Source organism: Silurus meridionalis, chromosome 1 (genome assembly GCF_014805685.1).
Source record: "Silurus meridionalis isolate SWU-2019-XX chromosome 1, ASM1480568v1, whole genome shotgun sequence".
Classification (NCBI taxonomy): Eukaryota; Metazoa; Chordata; class Actinopteri; order Siluriformes; family Siluridae; genus Silurus; species Silurus meridionalis.
The window spans coordinates 19,746,516-19,769,405 of NC_060884.1; the positions used below are offsets into that span (position 1 = coordinate 19,746,516).

The following is a 22,890-nucleotide window of genomic DNA, read 5'->3' on the forward strand; positions in this document are numbered from 1 at the left end:
TATGAAAGTTTGGAGACCACTTCATTCTTCCCAAATCTATTTCTCCTAACTATTAATAATAGGTGGTCAAGCAGATTGACTGAAAGACAGACAGAGATCCCACTTGTCTTGATTAGTTGAATGTTTGTGGTCTACAAGGCTTATTTTTCAGCCTCCCATTTACACAGCCTGGAATACCACAAAGAGCGGAGAAACTGTATATATATATATCTATATATATATATATATATATATATATATATATATATATATATATATATATATATATATATATATATATATATATATATATATATATATATATATATATATATATATATATATATATATATATATATATATATATATATATATATATATATATATATATATATATAGACAGCTGAAAAATGTGACAGCTTAGGCAAATATTTAAAAAGAAAACATACAGACATCCTTGACATCACCTTTAATTTATGTACAAAGAAATCCATGTTGCATTTTAATATTCATAAAAAAAGCACATTTTTATTTACAGTAATTACAATGAAACAACATACCTGAATCACCAAAAATCTACAATTAAAACATTCTGTATCTGATACACTGAACAGATTCACTATTGTTTTTCTACTCCATGTTTCAAATAATAAATTAGCATATTTTCTATAAAAATTGGTGGTATACAGAGCTTCCACTGGTATCCCATTATTTTCTAACAATGAACGAAAAGAGAGAGAGAGAGAGAGAGAGAGAGAGAGAGAGAGAAAGAGAGAGGGAGACTTTAAAAGGGAAAGAAGCAGCAAGAGAGAACAAGAGAAAGTAAGAAAGAGTGATTTTTTTTTTTCACAGGACTTTGTAAATGAAATAAGTGCTACTCCTTATTGTGAGAAGCCTCCCTAATATGAGCAAACACATTTTACTGACTAGTGATTAAATGCATCTGTATACCACATCTGGCGGATGGATAGCATTTAATTTAGAGTGATGATGTTGTTGAGTCCACTACTTCTCTTCCGTTACACACTGTTGGCACAATGTTGGATGCTGGAGACACAAAACATTGACAAAGAAATTTCATTTTAATTAGGTTGTATGATATTCCTCTCAGAATAATTGATCAATATCTTTTTTGGCATCTTTTTTCAAGATCACCACCCTGTCTTATTAAGATCTCAGTCTATTATCATGACATCACTGGGATCAGGTATTTTTACTGGATTCCAACTGATCAACAAGAATCATTTTAATATTTTCACATGATTAGTTTCTGTCTGGTAGAAACATTTATTCCATTATGACCACATTCTAAGGAAAGAGACTTTTCTCTGACTGAATTTTTTCTGACACTATAATATCACAGGTTTTTTTTTTAAAGAATAGGCTCTTAGATATTATGACATTGCTACATTCTGACTATAAATATTAATTCTTAATAATTATTTAACTGGATTTGATCTAATAAAGGTGTTCAGTCTAATAAACACATTGTAATTGCGATGTGTATTAGAGAAGTGCTAAAATTCCTTTCTGATTTAATGGCCATTTACACTAAGATCTTGATATGATTTTTAACTCTTCTGGAGATAAACTGTACCTTGAGAGAAGCTGGAGCCGGGGCCAGTGGTCACACTGAAGCGAGTGGTGGCCACCCTGAGACTGGTAGTTACATTCTTTTGTGGTTGGAACAAGATGATATGGATTTTAGGGACAAAAAGGCAACCCAGCACCACTGAGCCGCTCAGACTCACTGAGATGCACATTGTGGTGGTCTGAACCTGAGAGAACATAAACAGAATAAGAGCAAACGTTACTTCACTGCAGCAGCTGAGGGTGAAGAGGAGAACGGTTACCTATTAATTCTAATTTGAGTAGAGTTGTAGTTGAATTGTCGTGTGTCCCTCCTAAAGCAGTGTATTATGTCTGTATATAGACAGTGCATGTGTGAAGAAACAAGGTTTAAGAGGTAATACACCTGGTTTCTTATTATTTATTGTATATAGTTAAATTAATAACAGATTTTTGATTGTCAATAGAGCATAATCTTATAAACACAAGCACTTGCCTTTAGGTCTGAATGAATTATTTGAGGGACTGAAAATGTAGGCTAAAGAAGCAGCAGCTTGTATGTGTCTACTGTCAAAGTTAATGATTTGACATAATGCAGAGACAAAATAGAAGACTATTGCAATGATACAGTATATGTATAAATAAAAAAAGGTAAGTATTCTAATAAACTTCTTATTGAAACCTTAAAGACAAATTGATATGTCTCTAAATTTTGTCTAAAATAATAAAACAAAAGCATTAAAATCAATATATAGTACTTTATACTGCTAGTCAAATACATTGTTAAAATATTGTACTAACTTTTACCATATGGCTTATGCCCTCATTACTTTGTAACAAATAAAGACATACATGATGTGTATTATAATGTGTACACAGGATGTAAGCTATTTAAAACAGATTTAATCAATTTCATATATTTTCATTGAATTGAATTAAATAAATAAAATAATTTAAGTGATTTAACTAATACAATTTGGCTAAATAAAAAGAACTGTTCATTTTAAGTAAGAAATGTTTGCCTTTGAATAAGTCCTGTGAAAATGTTTAAATATTATAATAATTATATAATGTGGTTACACACAGGAACTAACACTGCTTTTCATTTAAAATAATCCTAGAGAAGTACTGATAGAAATCAAGTAAAAAAAAATGTGCACAAGTCAGACATACCTATTGCTTCCACATGCATGTGACGTCTATGCAACTCTGCAAGTAACATGCAGTTTTGTTTAACCGTAGATCTGAAAATAAGTGCAATTTCTGTATGAACTCCACACTAATACAGGTGCTTTAAATCGAAACACATCCTTACCAATTATTTAGTACACTTTTACTGCAACCTTCATTCCATAAAGTTCTAATAACTCCGCTTACAGATCTCCGTTCCTGCAAGCTACACATGACTTACAAAGAGCATGACTTTACCATTCTGGTAGCTGAATTAGAGTCAGGAGTATTTCAGAAAGGCAAGCATTGCATAACAATACATTTGTAGGATTTAAATAATGCAACCCAAATAACTGCACATGGAACATAACTCTTTAAGCAAATATGAGACTGCAATCATAGAGATACATTTTCTAGGGGTAAATAACTAATTGCTTCTCACCTCTGGCTTCACCTATTACCCCTCCATAGAATCTTCAAATCAATTTATTGTATTTCAGTTTTCTTCACTGGCTCATTGAACAATTCACATTTATACATGACCATTCCTGTTTTATACATTATACAAACAAATCTCCATTATAATTATCGGTAGCATTAAATGTCCTCAAATCACCAATTTCCCACCAGAAATCCCTCATCTCACACTTCCTAAGCATGACTATAGTCTGGTCTAATAGAATTGCCATATTTTACCTTTCCAGCAAACTGTATGCACCAAAGACATACACAAGCAACATTTATTTTTGTTTTAAAAAGACATACTCAGGGTCATCCTGTTCTTTTTGTCTTTCCCCTTCATGCTCATGGCTGCACAATTTTATCATTAGAGGCCAGAAGCTGCCGTCCTTTTCTCTTTTTGTTTTAATCTATCTGACCCTGTGGATTCAAAGAGAAAGCCTATTAGAGCCATATTACACCTACAGATTGAAGAAAAGTCAGTCATGCAGTGTTTCCTTGGCATTGTTCATTCCTATACATCCTCGTTAGGGCCGTGTCTACCCATGAAATCATGCCCTCTTTATTTCAGGCTCTATACACAAAGGCAAGCAATCATGGGTCAAAAAGCTTTTTTAATTTTCTGTCACCTGCTGAAAGGAGGTTCAGAAGGATTGCAAATGTAATCATTTTATTGTCTTTATACAAACAGCTTCTCAAAGAACTGAAAGCAATGTAATCTCCCTGAACCGCACACATATGAATGCAATAAAAAAAAATGAATATTTTGCAAAAGGATACTGTATCATTTCAACTGAAAATTTGAGTCTTTTTATGACATGCATTTTGGGTCATTGTGAAAACAATGCAGAAAGCACAGCTTCTGTACTAAAAAATAATTTGTTTAAAAATGTCATGCCAGCGAATTGAACAAAAGGGTTCATTAAAAATATTTGTTATTAATTTTGCTGTTTTGGCTGCTCTGAGTTGAGCTGCAATGCAATGTAAAAATAATTAACTGAAAATAAAGTTTAGTAGTTGAACTTGCTTTTTGATTGCAAACTCAATTTACAATGTGAAATTTTCTTCAGAAAGATACAGCCAATGAGTATATAGTATCACTATTTTGGCTATTAATAAATAATAAATATGTAGGTATTGTAGATTATACCATAAAAGTGACATAGTAGTTGTGTCTCGATCTGGTAATGCATGAGCAGGCAATACAGGCAGAGCCATAGTGTTACCAAAAATGGATGAACAGATTTGCTGCATGAGAATGTGGTGTATGTAACATTGAAAAGGATGAAGGATAAAGGTCGTAGTACTAAAATAGATAATTAAATAATAAATAAGTACATGCATACATACATACATAAATAAATAAATACATAATGTCGTTTTACTGTGTTAATTGATGGTTGTTTAAATGTTAAGAAAATCATATACACTGATTCATTTATTCCATGATTAAATATATCACCCACATACAACTTAAATATTACATTAACTTGCTATTTATTGTTTTGAATTTCAGATATTTTCAACTGAAAAAAAAAGTTCATTACGCCAGAGCTACTGTAGATTAGACTAATGGGATAATAATTTATTTTAGGCAAACAACAGAACAAAGAGACTAACAACACAGACTCAAAATCATCACAAGCACAATGGCAGCTTGAGTGAACAATCGAGTCCAATCAGTAATCATGGGCAGAATAATAGAGGCTCAAGGTGTTTGTTCTTGAGCTTGATGAGGATGTGAAAGACTACAGAATGAGAATCATGGGAATTGAAGGCTGCTTTTTGAATAACAGACATGGGTGTGAAGCCATGTTTAATGTGGGTGTTGATCATTTTGCTTATTTCATTTATTATTTTAAAGCATCAATCAGTACAAATGATAGTCACTTTCTTAAAAAAAAAGTCCTTACTTTAAAGAATTGCTTACTGCAAGTGATTTTTTTTACATATATTAAATATCTATATATTTACAGCAAATGTATTGTGAATTGTGAATTAATACTTTTTTCTTTTTTTTTAGTACAAACATGCCAGTAGGAGAGTTTATTACTCTGAATTCCCCATGCTTGTGTGTGTATGTGTGTGTATGGCACTCTGCACAAGACCATTGTCCCCTCCATGTATTCTTTCCTCAAACTCACTGTTCAAAGGAATAGGCTTTCAATTAATTCCAATCTTGACCAGAATAAAGAAGTTACTAAAGATGAGTAAAAGAACTTGTGCTTGACCCTATTTGAGAAGGCTTCTGGGTGAAGGTTCTTGTGAAGCTTTAAACTTTTGTTGGTCATTGCATAATTGTACAGTGGCAATGTATTCAATATTATAATGTTTTTAAAAGAAAAATACTAAGAATTAAGAAAATGCCCATAGGAGAAAATGTGTCCAAACATTTGACAAATAGTGTATGATGAATTATTGTTATTAGTGTGCTATAAATGTGTTATTGTATTGGTGTTATTCTAATGTAAACTAAAATAACAATTTTGTGTGATTGCTGGCTGTATGTAAACAGTTGGAAATCTAGACATTAAAAATTACACATTCGACTAAAGGGGAAGCTTTTGTTTGCCTTAAGATCAGAATTGTAGTTTTGTTCCTTAAGCTTTTGCTGTAAATCCAAAACCATTGGAAATAAGTATTAACAATGTTAAATCTGCTTACCCTGTAGTCACTGGCTGTGACATAGAAGATGGGCTGGAAAGCCAGCCAGATGATGCAGGTGGTGTACATAGTAAAACCAATAAACTTTGCCTCATTGAAGTTCTCTGGGCACTTTCTGGTCTTGAAAGCGTAGAAGGTACACAGGATAATGAGGACACAGTTATAGGTCAGTGAAATTAGCATGCTGGAGTCCTTGCTGTTGCATTTCAATCTGACTATGTCCCTTCTCTCAGGACTGACCTCTTTCCTTACACCTGGTGTCTCTACCAAGAGCCAGACCATCACCACTAACAGCTGACAGGAAATGAGGCCAGCACAAATAGCTACCTGTGAAACTGGACTTATAAACCTTGGCCTTTGTGCACCATCTTTGACACCACTGAAGATACGGGCAATGCGGTTGGTCTTGGTCAGGAGCGCTGAGTAGCAGACTGCAAAGGAGGTACCAAGTCCAAGACGACGTAACGTACACACAACTACTGAAGGTTTGGCGATGTAGATAAAAGTTATGCAGTAACAGAGAAGCACACCCAGGAGTAAAATATAGGAAAGTTCTCGTCCACTAGCTTTAACTACAGGCGTTTCATTGTTCTTTATTAAGAGACAAATCACAAAGAGTGTGCACAGGATCCCAAGACAGGCAATAGTGACTGGTCCTACGGCCCAGGCATCCTCCCAGTGGATATACTCCTCAGGCAAGTCATAGCAGCCAGTCAGGTTGGCCAGTGGCCATTGGCCAAAGCTGCATTCTGCGCAAGTGAATTCATCCAGGAGATACTGGTAGGGCTGGCAGGGGATGCAGATCCAACAGCAGACATCACCAGGCTGCATGCTCTTAATTTCATTCATCCTGCAGGGGTCACTACACTGAGAGGTAGGTAACACTTGGTTATCCCAAGGAATAAGATTTATATCTAGGTTCAAAGTCTGGCCCCAATAGCCCACTTTACGGTATACATATGTGCCATTCTCTATGTGGTAGTGAAAGATGTTGTAGCGACCCAGGCTGTCCCCATAAGCATCAAAATTAACAGTGTTCTCTGTTTCAGCTGGACGGAATGGAGCTGTAGAAACAAAGGACAAAAGGTAAGCCAATATGATCAAGGTCAAAGTGACATGGAAAGACTTGAAAAAAAGCTTCAAATCTATTATATCAGAGCCTTTTGAAAGCTTTTATAATATCCCCTCTCTGCACTTACAACCATAAAAGCTTCACCATGAATTTACATAATTAAGGCTAGTAGGTGGATTCACAAGATTGTCATGTTTCTTTTCAGGTAATTTTTCAGTTCTTGAAAGAACATCAAAAAAAAGTTTCACTTTAGATAAGACAAAATATATATTTTTGTATGACAGAAACAGGTTTTTCCTCAGCATCCCCAAACATCTTTATACAAATATTGATTTCCCGTTTGTTTAAGCGTAATAGCTTTCAGCGAATAAGATGCACAATCAAAATGATTGCCCTACCAAAGTAGTGAGCTTGATTCAATCCTTGAGTTCATTTCACTTCCTTGGTTATCCTCAAAAGAAATGGCTTTACATGTCCATTGATCTTTCAGATTAGGCTGGTTTAAAAGACAACCAGCAGGATAGAGGCACTCTGTTTTATAGACTGTGCCCCCTACTGTGTCAGTACAATACGATACAAACAGGTTCAACACATAGCAATTTACAACTCAAGCTCTTTGTTACAAACTTGCATAATTAAATTTCGTATCAGATCATTTCTTTTCACAAATAATAATTACATATGTACTCTGTGATATAGAACAATTGCATATTTTTTTATGTGATTTACTCTAAATCTTATCTACATTTTCATCCTATTTTGTCATGTATCATGAGCTACTGCATCATACTTAAAATAATTAGCAAGGCAACATTGCTGGCTTTAAAATGCAATAATAAAAATGTGAAGGTAGTAAAAAGTGGAATGTCATCTTTAATTTAAAGGTATTTAAATCAGGCTTGGTGAATCATAAAGGGCAACATGGTAGTGACGTAGGTAGTGTTGCCACCTCATACCTCTAGGGTCCAGTCTGTGTGTGAGAATGTCCTCCAAGTTCTTAGTTGTGTGTAGGTGAAATGGCTACTATGAAGGGCTGTAGAAGTAAATATGTGTGTGTGTGTGTGTGTGTGTGTGTGTGTGTGTGTGTGTGTGTGTGTGTGTGTGTGTGTGTGTGTGTGTTTGGTTGTGTACACATGTTGCCACTAGTGAACTAGTGTCCCATCAGTGTGTATTCCAGGACATGCCAATAGCTGATGATTGAGCTCTCCCACTAAAACCTTGGACCATGTATTGGGAACAGGGGTATTGTCATGCTGTGTCAGCCTGGCAACTTGGTGGTGTTAGTAAAGGGAAATTTCAGTGCTACAGCAAATACTGTACAAAGGCATATAGTTGTTTGTTTCTAATTTTCTGGCACTAATTTGAAAAGAAATCACATTGGTGTGATGGTAATATGTCACAAACATTTGGTCATATAGTGTATATAGACAAATCAGTGTACATATAAACATATTCTTCATATAATTTGCACTCATGCAGTATGTAGACATCATCAGACCATTTTTATTTGCAGCTTATTTTAGGAGCCTTTTGCATCCTCTAAGAAATTTTGTTCAGTCATTTGGCTTAAAAAACCTGTTTGCTTCTGACAATAAAAAAAATATTTAATATGTTTTTGTTGCTTAGTTTTAAGGCAGATGGCTGGATCTGAGCTGTTATTTTCTGCACACTTCAAACATCCTGGTGGTGGTCTAAGCAGCCACATGATTTACAGGTAAAGTGGTGTGTTTTGTAACATGAAGAGATCGTTTTCCTTCACACTCCTTTTCTCTTTTAGTACATAATTTCTCATTCGCCCACAGCATAATTCAGAACACTGATTTTCTGATAATGAAGTTTATCAGTAGTTTAATTGTATTTTACAAAATACTGTGTCTTGTACCGAAACAGTGTACTAAATAATTTTTCTTAATTTCAGCTGTCCTATTGTCTCATAGCCTGCTTTACTACCTGTGATTACCAAAATTACACATAGATACACTCAAAGTAAAGCTGAGTGTGGCAGCGGGGGTGTGGTTGAGCATCAGCTGTAGATGGAGAAGAGGAAGCAGGCAACGCATAATGATTCTCATCTGGGTCTTATTACCACCTGCCTATTTAGGTGTGCTGAGTGACAAAGCTGGCAGAGCCTCAACACACACACACTCACACACACACACACACACACACACACACACGCCACTCATTTGTGTTTGTAGTACACAAATGAGTGGCGTGTGTGTGTGTGTGTGTGTGTGTGTGTGTGTGTGTGTGTGTGTGTGTGTGTGAGTGTGTGTGTGTTGAGGCTCTGCCAGCTTTGTCGCAAAAGGTTTTATTACAATAAAAATAAGCCAAAGCTTAACTAAGAAATGTGCCTTCTGCTCAAGTTTTCTCAGCACATACACACTGGGTACTACACCAACATTCAGTTCAAATACTAAATAACTGAATGCAGAGACAAAACAATAATTTTAAATCAATTAAATGTACATTTATAATATAAAGTAAGGGTAATAACTTTATAAAAATACAATTTAACCTGCCAGAAATGTGGAATATTTACCATCAAAGTACTCACCATTAAACTGGGTCTTCAAGATGTAATCTTTATACAGCTTCTTTCCATTTACTGGTTTCATGGCACTGCAGATTTTAGTGGTGTTTAAACATACTGCTTGTCTCAGGTTGTGCAGTGCATGGGCCATTGCATACACAGCATTCACTACAAACATGATCTTGGATTCCTGCTCAAACTTGCCATCGCGGAGAGAATGCTTGCCACAGTTAATATCATGCAGGCTGCATTGGAACCGATTCTCCCAGAACTCTCGGAACCAGGGATTGCGAGTGTTGTTGTAAGGATTTAGATTTGTGAAGTACTCAGCAAATTTGTTGATTTGATAAGAAGCAAGTTCAATGGTGAATGCTCCGTCAGCCACTGATTCACTTCCTTTCACCACACTCTCCTGTGCCCCCCAGCCATCACTGGCTACCCAGATAAACGACACGTTCATGCGATTTGCTGCAACTAGAAGCTCCCGGGCATCCTCACTTCTTGTAAAGAGTATTACAACTTTAGCATTGGACTTCTGTAACAGAGACCTGATCACTCCATCATAACTGTAGCGGTCCATTGAGCGGCTAACCTTCGCAGATGTAGCAATGCAGATTTGCAAGGCTCTGGCCTCCTGCTGAAAAGCATCGATGCCAGTTTCTCCATAGTCACCCTCTGAGGCAACAGTGGAGACATAAGTCCAGTTGAAGTAGCGCAGGATCTCAGCCATGGCCTTAGCTTGGTAGAAGTCTGGGGGAACCGTACGAGCAAAGTAGTCATAGCGGGACTTATCACTGAGCTTAGCACTTGTTGAGGCATAGCTAATCTGTGGGATCTGGAAAAGTCGCAAAAGGTTGGCCACCTGCATGAAGAGAATGATCAATGAAGTGTGCAGAAAAGAGTCTTTAAACACTGTTAGGCTGAGCAATTATAATAAAATTATTTATAAATTATAGGTTATACAGTATAACAAATTAGAGCATTAACGTAATGACTAAAAAGTATTTTTTTTTTTTTTTATTGTGTAAAACACAATACCAATACCAACCAACAAAAACCAACATAAGATATATTGTATTGCCTCAGAATAGTCAGATTAGTATATGTATCTCTAACTGTATTTGTCTAGTAATCCAAATATCTATATCGGTTGACACATTAACATTTAAACCAAGTGGATGTGGTCTATTTTTGTATGTGGACTCTACCATGATTTTGTATCTCCCTTTCAGTTTTGTTGTCATACTGACATGCCAAGGGTAGTAATGGTTTACAGCTACATTATCCATTATCCAGTACAATGCTGACTACAAACATGGCAGCTACAAATCACATCACCCAGCTACAACAGTCAAGTTACCATCTTACTCATTACACACATCTATTTATAATTACACAAGACAGTATATAAGAACTCTCTACCCACACTCACCTTGTGAAGCATATACTCTGTGATAGTCTGGTTGCCATTAAGCCTTGCCAAATTCCCTGCTTGTACTCTGCACACAATGTACCTCTTCTTAAAGTACTACAGGACAAAAGCATTCCTAATAATCTGTGTTCTTTTTCTTTCTTTGTTGAGCTACACTTTACACCTGCTCAATGATGAGGTGCTGGTAATCCTGACTCTCTGCCCACTAGTTCAAATTCTCTGCTTCTTCTAGGAGCTTCATTCACCTGATCTCATATTGTTGTTGAGAATGGCACAGAATAGAATACAGTTGTGAAAGATCAATGAATCACAGTATCTGTGGTCACCAAAATCAGGTTGGCTTTCCTTTTAAGCTTGATACCTCTAGAGTTTTCCTCCTCATGTAATTTCAGAGTTGATCAAATGCAAAATACCCAAATGTGGAACTAGAAGTAAGTCTGCCTGAGACAATATGAATCTTTTTTTCCAATAGAGAGAGGTCTCTCATTTTGACATAAATAAATAAGAAACATGTATATGTTTTTGAAAATGCATGCTGGATGCTATGGCAAAGCACCACTGCATACCTGCTCAATTTATCACAGTCAATCTACCTTCTAGGATGTCTTTGAGGGATTGAAAGAACATAGAGCCCATGGGAAAACAAACACAGACAAACGGAAGAACATGCAGAACTCGATGATGACAGTTTAATCCAGAATTAAATCAAGTGTCCTAAAGCTATGAGGTGCCAATGCTGCTCCCTGCACCATTATGCTATCAGGACCTACAGTGTAATAGTAGTCATTTGGCAGTTTTTACAGCTTTTTTACAGCTTGTTGTGTAAAATGACAATTAGCACATTTTAAAAAGTCCTAGCTTTTAGTTCTATTAACAAATGAGATATTGGCTTCAGCAGTTCATGCTCTTTTAGTATAATGTTGATCAGAGTTTGGATGGCTTAATAATTTTTTTAAACAAAACCCTGTTACAAAGTACACTGCCAAAAAATGTTTAAAAATGTTTTTTAGCATAGAGAGCTCAGCATGCATACATTTAATACATATGTTGCTATAGAAACAGTGAGAGATGTAGACAGAGGTTAGTACTGGAAAAGGCTTGTTTCTATGCACTTTCTTATGTTCCACTGACACTGACTTTATTGTAATACAAAATGACTATAAAACATCTAGTCTGTTTAAGCAATTCTTGCAGCCTCTATTTGAATAAACTATGTTTCAAGACAGCTGAATACATTTATAATAATACATTTACCTTCCTGGATCTTTACTACTGACATGGCCTGCTTTACACTTTTTGTATGTGACCTGTTTTAATACAGATATGATTGAGAAAAATCTATATACATGACATTTGAATCAAACAAATTATGACTATAACTCCAGGGTCCTTGATTTAATCCAGACCAGGGATTATGTCAGTGTTTACAGGATTGGTTCTGATCCACCTCAAGCAGGTACACAGGAAAGATAAATAAAGGAACAAATTATTCTGAATTATTCTTAAATATACCGTTCAAAATATTATATTTTTTTAATCTCTATATCACTCTGAGTGCCCAGAAATTGTAAAAACAATTTCCACCCAACAGCCTCTGTTCTATTATATGCTAGCTACCAACCAGGATAGGTGATGACTAACACATGCTTTCACCAAAACATGTGAAATTAGTCAAGTACATATATTTTTTTAATTCTGCTCAGATTGCATTTCAAAGCATCATAAGACACTCATATCCTCTTCTGCATACACAAGCTACAAAGGCCAAAGATTTGCTAGTGTCACTAGTCACTAGTGTCACAGGAGATACAGTAATGACATTTCTTCCACTCATAGCGCACAAGCAATTTCGCTCACTTGGCTCCCTGACATAGTTGTTATGGCATGATTGGGATTAAAACTTGCAGTTTTATGAGAAGATGAAGAATAATTTTCCACCACTAAAGCACCCACAACTAAATTTGAAAGATGAAATATAATGTTCACACCTGGCAAAAGTATAATGAAATTTCATTTTAAAACACATTATCAAAAGCTTTCAGAGATCACAGCACACCAAAATAGCATCATATTTTCAAGATATATATATATATATATATATATATATATATATATATATATATATATATATATATATATATATATATATATATATTAACTTTATAGAGATTTTTTTAACACTAACTGATTTCAATGTTTAAATATGGAGCCCATGTCTTTATGTACACCCAGACTCTCAATGGCAAGAAAATTAGCAGCAGTTTTATATGGATTTACCAGATTAGTTTGTGTACTATTCCAGAAAAGAAGATTTAAGATATAAGAAGTAAGTAAGTATAAGGATATAAGAAAATGGCAGGTAAGTTATTATATAAATATGTTATGTGGGTACAATAGTATAAAGCACAAACTTTCTTTTATTATGAACAACAAAACCTGGTAAACAGTAACTATATAAATCACATGTTTTTGTTCCTCCAATGCACTGACATCAAATCCCTGACAGTATTACTGTAAAAACCAGAGTAATTCTAACTACTGTTATAAAAATAATTTTAGCAATTATTATAAATATACTGTATAAACAAATGAAATTACACCGAAAGGTTATGAATCCATTATGACAAATCTTGGCATGCAGAAATATGATTAGTGACAGTTGTATGTTTGCAGACATATTTTGAGTGACATTTAATACACTTATTTCTCATTAAGAGTCTTTTAAATAAAATTTAAATAAAGATTTAAATAAGATTTCACTTCTGTAATTAAGATCAAATTTAATAAATAATTTATTAACAAATGACTTGAACATAATATATTTACATCTCTGTTATATTAACAACCTATTTATTAATCTGTTGAATCAACCAACTACCCTTATAGTACCTGCATGTTTTATTCATCTCTTTGTCAATTACTCTTTCCACCTCATCTGCTATTTCAGCCCAATTTTAGCATATATACATTCACAATATACAATTATTTAAACATATTTCATTATTCAAGTCTATCTACAACGTCTCAAAATTAACTATAGAAATTCATTCATACTGTAGAGAGTATAAAGAATGTATACTGAAGAAAGAAAGCATTGGTAATAAATGTGAATAGACAAATGAAAAGAGTAAAACCGAGAAGGATATAAAGGACAAAAAAAGCTACTGTATGAGAGAAAAAGCCACAAGAGGAAATGACAGAGACCTGAAAAGAAAATGGAAGCAAGTGTGAAAGACAGAGAAAAGATAAGGGGAAAAAAAAACAGACTGACAGAATCTTGAAGGGAAGGATAAAAAAAGAGAGAGGAAAATAGCTTCATTCTGACTGGGGTTTGGTGACTGGGGTTGTGAAGATTTTCTCAACATGAAAAGCCCATGTTGTTTTCCCTGTGGATTAGTGCCTGTCTTCAATTCTGCAATAGTTCAGTATGTCTACCACAGGATTAGACATACTGAACCGCAGACACACACATGTGCAAACATGAATGTACATGTGCTTGTGCACACATTAATTCTAAACAGACTAAAAAGCAAACAACATGCTGAGGAATATATAAAACAAATATAGTTACATTTCCCTAATTCCACTGGTTTATCAGTGTTTTAAAAGTGCCTATATTTTTTTTATGAATTTATGAATCACTATGTTTTTGAAATTCAACTTCCTAGATTGAAACTATTATTATAATAGAGTTAGCAACATTATCAATGTTACAGGAATACTGTATAACCTAATTTAGCATATTTAACTTAAATGTACCTATTTAACTTAAAATATGGAAGCTCATAAGATAAAAATAGAAATAAAGACAGGGCACCAAATTTGTCCCGAAGCACCTTTTTATGAGAATTGCTGGCCAATGAACTAGCCAGCTAGCAGACAGACTACAAAATATGGCTTCGTCAACATTTATTTCCACTAGCCAAGTTAAAATCAAATGATCTATATTGTGTGGAAAAAATACTCTATATGAATTTCTTGTTTATAGAACTGCTTTATAAAAAAATATATTGCACTGAATTTCAAATTGGGAATTTTTGGCTGTAAGGGTTTGACCAGTCACTCACAAGTGCATTATTGAGGTCAAGCCCTGTGAGGCAGCATGAGAAGCTGTTCAAAAAGATTGGTGTTTGGTTTTTATTCTTCCTCTTGGGCATATGAGAGGATGTTATGTGACAGGTGGGAGTTGTGCTGTGGATAGAAATTAATAGGTGAGAAGTGTATGCATCCAGTTAAAAAAGGTTATTTCAAAATTGGTTAAAATCTACTTGTGATACTACAGATAAAAAAATAAATAAACTGTTTATTTATTACACTACATGTGTATATTTCTCATATGTATTATGTTACAATTCTGGAAGAGATTCTTTAAAATAAATTGGACAAATTACATTTGCTAGTTTATATAAAGCTTTATTTGCTATTAAAACTGTTTTTTCAGATGATTAAGCTATTTATTCATTTGTTGTCAAACTACAAGTAAGTGCATTAGTAGCTCTTTCTATTGGCCAGTCAGCACTATACAGCACTAAATCACAATCAAACTACAAATCAGTAAAAAAAAAAAATAGCTCAAAATCTAGTTCAGGAAAATTAATTCCCATTATAGGCTTTCTTTCTCTGTTCTGAAAGATATTAAGATCACTTTGTGTTGCATGGAACATATGTAGCATTGATAACAAAATAGTTTAAATAGTGGCATAGAAAGAGTAGAATATTAGCAAGTAGAATATTAGCAAGATATGTATTTTTAATAGACATTAATAACTAAGTAATGTATGTGTGTAATTTGTATTGTTTTCCTTGGGCATTAAACTGCTTGGGAGCTTTAGTGATTTTTTAAATGGTTTTTAAAGAGGTTGTAGATAAATGGGCATTTTCTAGGTCATAAGCTTGTAAGACAAACATCTTAGATAACATCTTAGTTACAGTATATCTCAAAAGGGTGCACGGAGCATTCTGTAAAAAAGGAGTGAAAAATATAAGGAGTTACAGTAGAAGTGTCAGTATCAAACATCAAATCAAAAGAATATTACATTATTTTCCATGGAGAATTTGCCCCAATAGAAAAAGTATTTTTTATTATCATTAAGTGTCTGCTACACAATCACAGGATATTGTTAATCAGAGGTTCTTGTCCCCTCAAATATTTTTATTAATGAGCAAAATAGCAATATTGCACTTGATGTCCCTCAGAGTGATAATGGAACAAGATTCTAGTCCTGTCACCCTGACTATGAACAATTGGATGGCAATTGAAAATGACTTTAGATTTGAAAAATGATCATAGTCATACATCATAGCAGAACGATAGTGCTAAAGCTTTTGTTCGGTAAAAGAACATTGAATTTCTATCTGGAGCTGGCACAGATTCTCTCTACCCCAGCAGATGAAGCAACAGAATAGAGCCTCTGCAGGTTCATGAACTCTGCCTATACACGAAGAAACTTACAGAGACACACAAACAGCATCACCTCTTTTCTGTAGTTGGATCTTGTATGGGCTTGTGTGTGCTTAAGCTCTATCTTCAATGTACTCTCTTCTGGTAAGGTAGGATTCTAACTTTGTATATCTACTTAAGTCAGTTGATTAAAGTGTTGGTCTGTGCTTATTAGTTCTATCAGGTGATTAATAAAGGGTAGTTTCAGTCTCACTGGCAGGGCTTACTCACTTATATTGAAGTGGCTGGTTGTAAGTAACCCCCCTGAGGCCAGTAATGCTTAGTGTTTATTAGTTCATATATTGTTCTTTTGTGTTCTTAAAATTCATACATTGATCTTAAATTGGGAGATCAGACATGTGTCTTAAACCCATCTCTGTAGTCACCTCTTACAGACACGTTCTCATCCACAGAACAGAGGTCACATTACCAGTAACCTCATCTAGCCTTCTCTGTTGTCTCAATCGCAAACAGTGGTGGCAGATGGGCTCTGGAATTGCCAGGCTGCTGTAAGGAAAGCCGACACAGACTTGGCTTCCCACTACACCTTCGACTTTCTGGCACTTACTGAGACCTGGACATCCATGTTTCACACCTCTCCCTTTGTCTCATCTAACCATGTCTTCTTTTGAATTCCATGCAGTTTCAGTTACCTCTACAAGCAACCTCTTTATTATTGTCATTAACCACCCTCCTGGTCCCCTTGGAGACTTCCTAGAAGAGATGGACACACTCCTTAGTACTTTTCCTTCTGACAGCACCCCTCTGACAGTTATTCAACCTCCCATCTGACAAACTTCAGTCATCTTGCCTCCTGACATTTCTGAATACCTTCTCCTTGACATTTAACAGCTGCCCCCCAACACACAATAGAGGAAATGTCCTGGACCTGGTTTTCACCCGCCATACCCCAGCTCCAGACATGACTGCCACTTCCCTTCAAATTTATGATCATCACTTGGTTTCCTTTTCAAACACTATTCCTATTCTACCTAAAAACAATTTACATGTCTCTCTTATCCATTTTAACCTTCACTCAATCTCTCCCTCCTCTGTAGCTTCCTGTACTCTTTCATCTCTTCCTGACCCTGACTCTTTTTCCTCTCTACCCTGGGACTTTGCTACTGACTCCTTCCTCTCCTCTCTTTCCTCAACCATGGACTCTTTATGCCCCTTGACTACAAAACCGAAGAAGACTTCTTGTCCCACACCCTGGCTGTCAGAAGTTTTGCACAGCAATCGACGAGAACTTAGATCTCAAAATGTGACTTCTGCTAATACTGCCTTCTACAAGGAAAGCTCAAGGCCTCTGCACAAGATCCTCGTTAGCGCCACAACATCTTTTCTTCAATACTCAACCCCCCTGCCACACCTGCTCAATCCTCCCTGACTGCTGATGAATGTGCCTCCTTCTATGATGAGAAAATTAAGGAAATCTGCTAGACCCTCTAACAAGAGTATTATTGGCATCAGGCACTGATGTTATGTGTGTATGCAAGCCACTTTAGTTCCTTCCTCTCCAGCCTTGGTAAACATGACTTTATGCACCTTGTTCTATGCACAGGAGCATTGTCATTCTGGATCATGTTTTGGAACCATTTAGTTAGTGGCATGAAAACATAGAACTACAGCATAAAAAGACATTCTAGATCAATGTGTGCTTCCAGTGTGATGGCCATGTGTCCCCACACTTTGGCTATATAGTGTAGGTACATGGATATCATTGATATCATTTTGTGAATGGTCATTATTCATGTTGTGCCATTTCAATATATAAAAAAAGATCTTTCCCCAAATACTAACTAAATACAATAAACTGAATTATTCTTTAAATAAATCAATGAATACATCATTATGCATATAACTTTATATAATTAATAACATAAAATGTCTAAAGAATAGTAAATTAATACAAGACATACTAAATAAATATCTTGTTATACCTGCCTGCTTGATTTATACCTGTCACAGTCTCCATCTACCACTTTTTGCTTCATGCCCCATAGTGACTGTGCACACTGACTCAGAGCACATTAAAAGTAATTCCAACTGAAAGTGTTTCTAAAGTGTCACATGTCATGGAACAGACAGACTTCTTTCCAACATATCAATCTATTTCAGCACTCTCAGACTTAAGTGCATAACAAAATCTCCATGCTACTGTAAAAATGGAAAAGTTACTCAAGCCTTAATTTCTATTGCTTTATGAATGCATTTGGGAAGTGGGGGAAAGATGAACTTCCGATCAAAATGTCATTAGTTCAAATCCCAGCACCACCAAGCTGCCATTGCTGAACCCTGAGTTGTATAAAATGATTTCTACATTGCTCTGGATATGGGTGTCTGCTATACATGGAAATACTACTGTCTGTATTACTTTGGAAGATTTGACACACTTTTTAACTGATTCTGAATTTTATGTAGAAGATTATATAGCAGTGAATTACATGGTCTATGTGCAAGAACATTGTAATTTTTATTAAACCATAATAAGTGCACGAGGTACATAACTGTAATCAATTCTTTTGAAATGTTATCATCTAAATCAATAGTTTTGTTGTAAGTTTTCTAATCATATTAGCACTTTTATCATTTTAACTATTTTTGATAGAGGGTTCAGTGCAGTAAAGGCAAAGAAACTATAAGCCAATAAAAAACAATAAACAGCAATTATTTAAATTATTGATAACTTTCCTTTAGGAAATTTCTCTTTTCTTCCCATCTCTTATTACATGTGCAGCTTAGGGCTTTGGTTGGATGGTGTCTGCATTTCAATGTCGTGCTGCAGCATGACATAAACAAAAGCGAAATGCAATTCAATAGGGAATTATATTCAGTTCCGATGCAAAGACAGCATTTAATTCTTCAAAAAGCAATCATCCTGCTCCAGAGATCAAGCAGCATAAGAGCAATGCAATAAAAATTAGCTTTACGGTGTGCACCGTCTTCTGCATGACAGTAATTATAAACAGTCCTATTTGTGCATTGTACTCCACATTTCTTTTACACATGTGATTGCATTTTGATCAACAACGAATCTTTTCTATAGTTAACCAGCACTAGTCAGTGGGCTAGGCTTTATAGTAAACACTTCCATAAAAGAACATATCTTAAAAGAAGAAAAAATAAAAAATTATTGGACTCGATCATGCTCATTTTTTCTTTATCTAAAATTATATATCATTTATCAAACTCACCCTCACTCACCTCAATGCCATGAAAGCTTCGAAAAACTTGCCATGTTCACATTCATAAATAAAGCAGCAAACCATTGAAAAATCTTACACATTATGCAGCAATGTTTTTTTAAATAAGTGAACTGTGTCCAGAATGCAGCAGCCAAAGTTTTCACAAGGTCGAGAAAATGTGACCATATAGCTCCATCACGCTCTTTGAGATTTCAAAACTCTGGACTTCTAGTAGTTCTTAGAATAGCAAAGTCCACTAAAGGTGGTAGAGCATTCTCACATTCAGCTCCTAAACTTTGGAATAGACTTCCTGACAGTATTCAGGGCTCAGACACACTCTCCCAGTTTGAGCGTAGATTAAAAAACGTATCTTTTTAGCGAGTCCTACACATAACACACATCACATCATAACCTTGCGCTTCAGTACATCTGATCACATGCACATTATTAACTTGTGCTTGTTAATATCATAAACAGCAGCTACACCTATTCCTCTCCACTGCTTCTCTTTCTCTATCCATCCTGAGGCACCCTGAGGTTGTCCTAGCTCCAGTTGTGTCCCACCTCATGAAGATCATGGACCTTCAAAGAAGTAGAGTTTGGACACTGGACCTCTTTGAGCTATTTTATGAGCTATTTTTATGTAGAACTATTCTATGAGTTGCTTACTAGCTGGTTCCACAACATCAAATGACTGTATAAGACTGTAGAAAGTACATTACTCATAATCACACACTCCGGTGCTCATTGTAGTTCTCACTCTCCAGTGTTTTGGATTGTTTTAAGATTTATAATCACACTTGATATCACCCAAATAAAGATGGGTTCTTCTTTTGAGTCTGGTTCCTCTCATGGTTTCTTCCTCATAACATCTAAGGGAGTTTTTTCTTGCTCATCAGGGATAAACAAAGATCATTCCCTTTAATTCTTAAGTTCTGTAACGCTGCTTTGAAACAGTGTTCATTGTGAAAAGCGCTATAGAAATAAACTTGAACTTGAACTGTGCTGTGCTGTGCTGTGAAGTGATGTCTCAGTGCTGTTGGTATAGTTTTACTTTTACAGGGATTGTCAAGGGCTGCCATGTGAATGTGTGTCTGTCTGGGTCTGTGCATTGTATCATGATTTTGAATAATTGGCCATACTATAGTACCTGAGAGTCCACAATAATGTGATGTGTGCTTTATTACAGGCAGCTTAAGCATCTCACCAAGGCACCTACGAATGCCTCTTTACAGCACAAAAATACGAGGACTAAAAGCTGATGTGTGTGTGTGTGTGTGTGTGTGTGTGTGTGTGTGTGTGTGTGTGTGTGTGTAAACTGTAATATTAGACACACAATAAAAAAAAAAGGAAGCAAAAAAAGGATGCACATATGTGCATAAACTGACATACATATGCCAATCATGGTTAAATTGATTACAGTGACCTGCCCTCCCATTTACTGTCAAATAATAACAGCATAACTAACAAGTAAACTTAAAAAACAGCTATAGCCTGGGTTTATGCTCTGCTGGAAGATTTGGCACATGCAGCTTGGCCAGGATAAGAATTTGTTTTAAAGCAGCACAGAAAACTCCTGTCTAAGCATGCTGAGTGGCTCATCATGCAATTTGATTTTCCTGGTGCAATTTCTGTTGATCTTTGTTCTAGAGGTTTTAGCCACTGGCACATTTCATGCTTCTTACTTACGAATTAAGAACTTGTTCTACACAAACTTTGTGGTGTAGTGTATATATAAATATAAAGTGTTAACCACAATGTTTGTGTAGAACAAGTTCTAAGTTCTCAATTATTATATTGTGATGTGATATATATATATATATATATATATATATATATATATATATATATATATATATATATATATATATATATATATATATATATACAGTGAGGAAAATAAGTATTTGAACACCCTGCTATTTTGCAAGTTCTCCCACTTAGAAATCATGGAGGTGTCTGAAATTGTCATCGTAGGTGCATGTCCACTGTGAGAGACATAATCTAAAAAAAAAAATCCAGAAATTACAATGTATGATTTTTTAACTATTTATTTATATGATACAGCTGCAAATAAGTATTTGAACACCTGTCTATCAGCTAGAATTCTGACCCTCAAAGACCTGTTAGTCTGCCTTTAAAATATCCACCTCCACTACATTTATTATCCTAAATTAGATGCACCTGTTTGAGGTCGTCAGCTGCATAAAGACACCTGTCCACCCCATACAATCAGTAAGAATCCAACTACTAATATAGCCAAGACCAAAGAGCTGTCCAAAGACACTAGAGACAAAATTGTACACCTCCACAAGGCTGGAAAGGGCTACGGGGAAATTGCCAAGCAGCTTGGTGAAAAATTATTATATCACAATGTAATAATGGAATAAATGAATGAACACAAAGCATCGGGTTTCCCAACTTAATGGAAACTCCCTTCTACAGAGCTGTGTTTATTAGCCATTCTAATGTGGCTTTTATTACAGCTAGGACCTTTCGATTGCAGACCCCCTTCTGAGAAGCTAATACACAAGTGCACAAGTTTAAACTTCAAGAAAGTCATTATTATGCCACAAGCTGTTCTGTAAATTATTTGTAATAGACTAAAACAAGAGAGAAACAAGAGAAAGTTGATTCTGTGTTAAACTGTGCTGCAAATTCTTTGGTTAAGGAACACAATCTTTGCTTAAAAGTCACTGAACCACAAAAGAGGACAGACTGATCCCAAGGAGGCAACTAACAATACTCAAATATTTACATGTCTTTATTAATGTTGATATAACTCAAAACTGACAAGATGATTGTATTCAAAACACACCGAGCATTCACCCAATTAGTGTTCCTCCGTTTTCCGTGTCTCTTTCCCATGGCATGGAACAAAGTAATCAAACTGTCAGCATTTATCCTGTCACCTTGCTTTAAAGCTAACATCTGTGGCATGCCTGCTTCTGACAGTACTTTCAACACCATGACTTGTCTGAAGTGAAGCTCACGAAACGCTTGGCAGCAAAGTAGATGGGTTGAACATATAGAAAAGAGAAAGTTGATCATGCAAATCTTGTTCTCAAAATCTAATAAATGTTCATTATTTTCTATGTTAAACCACACTGGGATTAAATGAAAGCAATATCAAAATATATGGTTTTTATAATTTTGATAATTTCACTTAAAATAGTGTAGTATACTTCAATTTCCAAAGTGTGGTATAAGAGCATTGAGTGACTTTATCACACTATACTGATAGTTACTTACTATGAATGCATTAGTTCTATCTATATAATATCACACAACACAAGTGTAGTTATACTGAATATCTGCATGGCTGATCATATACAGCTACAAACAAGGACGTTATTTTGAGTGAAGGAAATTTGTTTACCAAAG

General features: G+C 35.2%; 1 protein-coding gene across 2 annotated transcripts in view; it reads right to left on the reverse strand.

The window, feature by feature from the left end:
- Nucleotides 1-432: 432 nt before the first annotated feature.
- Nucleotides 433-22,890, reverse strand: part of grm2a (glutamate receptor, metabotropic 2a) — a 39,128-nt gene continuing 16,670 nt past the window's right edge. For both annotated transcript variants that reach the window (XM_046859339.1, XM_046859331.1), the window contains 4 exons: nucleotides 9,471-10,308; nucleotides 5,842-6,905; nucleotides 1,577-1,757; nucleotides 433-1,026 (listed from right to left, as the gene is read on the reverse strand). In XM_046859339.1, coding sequence (XP_046715295.1) covers nucleotides 959-1,026; nucleotides 1,577-1,757; nucleotides 5,842-6,905; nucleotides 9,471-10,308 — 2,151 coding nt within the window. In that variant the 3' untranslated portion in view covers nucleotides 433-958. The remainder of the gene's footprint in view (nucleotides 1,027-1,576; nucleotides 1,758-5,841; nucleotides 6,906-9,470; nucleotides 10,309-22,890) is intronic.